Source organism: Monopterus albus, unplaced genomic scaffold (genome assembly GCF_001952655.1).
Source record: "Monopterus albus unplaced genomic scaffold, M_albus_1.0 scaffold273.1, whole genome shotgun sequence".
Lineage (NCBI taxonomy): Eukaryota > Metazoa > Chordata > Actinopteri > Synbranchiformes > Synbranchidae > Monopterus > Monopterus albus.
Genome location: NW_018128153.1, coordinates 505,710 through 509,067, shown reverse-complemented (window position 1 = coordinate 509,067; position 3,358 = coordinate 505,710). Strand labels below are relative to the sequence as shown.

The 3,358-nt window shown below is 42.7% G+C and overlaps 1 protein-coding gene across 1 annotated transcript in view; it reads right to left on the bottom strand.

Moving 5' to 3' along the window:
• The window catches only part of abca3b (ATP-binding cassette, sub-family A (ABC1), member 3b), a 32,247-nt gene that overhangs the window by 13,213 nt on the left and 15,676 nt on the right, over positions 1 to 3,358 (bottom strand). The window contains exons 11-16 of the mRNA XM_020622131.1: positions 1,940 to 2,086; positions 1,609 to 1,738; positions 1,370 to 1,524; positions 817 to 972; positions 508 to 718; positions 61 to 211 (exon numbers count right to left, since the gene is read on the bottom strand). Coding sequence (XP_020477787.1) covers positions 61 to 211; positions 508 to 718; positions 817 to 972; positions 1,370 to 1,524; positions 1,609 to 1,738; positions 1,940 to 2,086 — 950 coding nt within the window. The remainder of the gene's footprint in view (positions 1 to 60; positions 212 to 507; positions 719 to 816; positions 973 to 1,369; positions 1,525 to 1,608; positions 1,739 to 1,939; positions 2,087 to 3,358) is intronic.

Below are 3,358 nucleotides of genomic sequence, written 5' to 3'. Positions count from 1 at the left end.
ACACTTTCCACTGTGTTGGTGTTAGTATTCTATGCATGTACAAAGACCGGACTGACCCACCTGCTGGTGCTTTCTTTGGGCAAGATGTAAGAAAGCTCAGCTCCAGCGCTGCTCTCCATTGTGGCGTTCGGAACATACATGTGGACAAGGCGGGTGATTTCGGACACATTGCAAAGTGCATCTTTTACTATCACCATATGGTAGCCAGCACCTGGTGAGAAGGAGAAAGAAATGCCATCAATCTGATATGCGATATATGCAAAGTGTACCCTTCTGACGAAATATTAATAGGTATTTCTACAATAGTGCAGCAGTAGAAACAGTGTTAAAAACATGAAATTATATAAAAAGTGCAAAAGTGTAATATGTTTATTTCTAAATAAAACATTACTAACATATTTTGTCATTTCTGTCTCACTCTAGCAAAGGATGAATGTTTTTTTTAAACAACCATACTACATGTTCAGCAACTCTGAAAAGTACATCTTGTCAGCACTCTTCACTTACCGTATTTGTTCTTAAGGAAGAGTGGTGACCCACAGCACTGCAGCTCTCCTCCTGCCATGATGGCAATACGGTCACCAAGCAGGTCGGCCTCGTCCATAAAGTGCGTGGTGAGCAGAATGGTGCGATCACGCTTTTCCCCTTGCAGAAGGTCCCAGGTGGCACGTCGAGCTGCTGGGTCCATACCTGATGTGGGCTCATCTAACATCACCACCTTGTGGTAGATTGAGTCAGGAAGATGAGAGATGGTTAATGTGGAGGAAGGAGGGGACAACAGGAATGAGAGTGACTAATGCTTGTGAAGTTCTTTACCTTAGAGTCTCCAATAAGGGCAATGCCAATGGAGAGTTTTCTCCTCATGCCACCAGAGAGGGTCTTGGAGCGAGCACATCGCTTGTCCTCAAGGTTCAGGATACGAATTATCCGATCCACCTCATCAGGAATTTTTTCTTTGGAGTAGCCTTTCAACTAGATATGAGACAGAAAATGACAGTGAATAGAAACAGACCATACTCTAATTCAAAGTACCAGCATCTATTTCACTTGAGTGTCATTGGAGAGCCTTGAAGAAAGTGCCATCTTGCTCTTAAAAAAGCAAAGTTTGGTATTTTAGAGGAAGTGGAAAGTACAGCTGGTAGGACTTGCTACTAAGATCATAAAGCATTTCACGAAAGGAAGGTAACCTAATTAAAAATGACTGTCAAAGACAAACAAAGGTTAAATAAAAGCTTAATTTACCAGTAGAAGAAACTGCTACAACAAATAATAACTATGGAAATACATCCTAATAATTGTATTGTGCTTTGCACTGATCTGTGTATTTTCTTGTTGAGTTCTGTGTATTTGTACATGATTATGCAAGTACCTGTGCATAGAAGAGCAGATGCTCTCTGACTGTAAGGTTATCAAATAGTACATCATGCTGGGGACAGAGTCCCAGACTGCGGCGAATCAGAGCCATGTCCTGACAGATGTCATAGCCATTGATATAGGCCCTACCACTGGTGGGGGGAAACAGACCTGGAGCACAAGGACAGGTGGGTTAATATCATTGAAGTGGCATGTCTGTGGGCTTGTATATTCCCTGGTGTTTAAGCTGCCTACCTGTCAGCATGGACAGTGTTGTGGTCTTCCCAGCACCGTTGTGTCCTAACAGTACCGTGATTTGTCCTTCAAACATGTTCAGCGTAAGATCCCGCACTGCCTTCCGTGTCTTGTTGCCCACTTTGAATTCCTGTTAAAGTGATAAGCCCAAAATATTTACATGCATTACCCGAGCAAAAAAAAAGGTATAAAGTGAAGAGTAAACTTGTTGCCTGTTTACCACCTGACTACTGCTGTGGAGTCAGTAATGATAATGGTCATTTGTACTATTCTACACTAAAGAGTGGGGCATGTTGACCCTCTGGGTCACAATGTCCGTTTCAATGCTCACCTTAGCGAGGTGTTTAATCTTGATCCCAGAGACTAGTCCTGCTGGCTCCTCCTCTATAAACTCTCCTTTCAGAGCCTTTTCTGCATCCTCCTCTTCCTCCTTCTCATTCACCAAAGCCATACGAGGGCTGCTGCACCAGTATGAAGGCTACAGATGTGGAGATCAAGACAAGTGATCGCTAGACAGAAGTAACAGGAGTGATATGAAAATGGCCTGAGCTAAAAAAACTGTATAAAATAGTACTTTATAATTCTAGTTATTTCCATCTCCATCATTTATTTTACAGATTAAAAGCCAAAAATTCATCATGCATTTCTCACACTGTATATTTTTCATAGAATTTCTCAATGAGCTCAAGTAATTACAGGACACATCAAGGGTAGCAGAGGAACACGATCATTCATAAAAACACGAGAGAGAGAGAGAGAGAGAGAGAGAGAGAGAGTGGGCTGACATGAACATTGTTCATCTACGCTGTACACTAGGGGGGATTGTTTCCTGACCAAACCTCCCTCTTTGTTCGCTTCCTAAGAACCAGTCAAACCTCTGATTTCTATGATGTAGAAACAGCATCTCACACACACGCACACAATGGACAAAGAGTAAAATGCATCAAATCTAATTCACAGCCTGTAGGTGGTCTCTCGAATTCCTGGCTACTGGGAAATAGTGTCAGTGTGAGTTTATCTTTGTGTTTGCACAAAGGCACACTATTTTATGATTGGCCTTAGGAGATGTAAAGCGAAACCTTATCTGTAGTGGCTGGACAGACTAAGACCTTTCCTGTTATTTTAGCTAGCTGAACCCAAAGACTTCCTCTGGCCAATAACTTGTGACCTCTCATTTTCAATCCCCTCCACAGAGCCAATTTCACTACAGCAATGCCTTAATTCTAAGACAAATTTACTCCTAAGGGAGATCATGGCCTTGTCCTTACAACAAACTGGTGGTGCTATGAGTGCTGAACACCACTGACTTGCAGCATTTGTTGACATGACAATAGGGGTTAATCCCAATATAGGATCCTACCGACACGTGTCGAGCCAAGTAATGCTTCTCGTGGGTTTTGCATTTGTTTCCACTAGGATGCAATTCTCGGAGCTAAATTTCAGCACCCCTCATGGGACAGTACTAAAATTAAGTACCAGGAATACAAGGGGGGATGAAGTGTGTGCACGCAGAGCAGTAGTAGCCAGTGATTGGTTAAATGTCTGAGTCTTCACACCTCAATTATTAGCGCTACAAGCGTGTAAACACACAGCAGACTGCGTGTGTGAGACAGGAGCAGTCCCTCCCTCCTCTAAACAGAGACCAATGGAGAGAAAATACAGTGAAACAACTAGGGGTGCACCGAACTTTCGGCCACCGAACATTTTCAGCCGAAAAGGCCATTTTTATTTCGGCCGGAATAAAAAACAA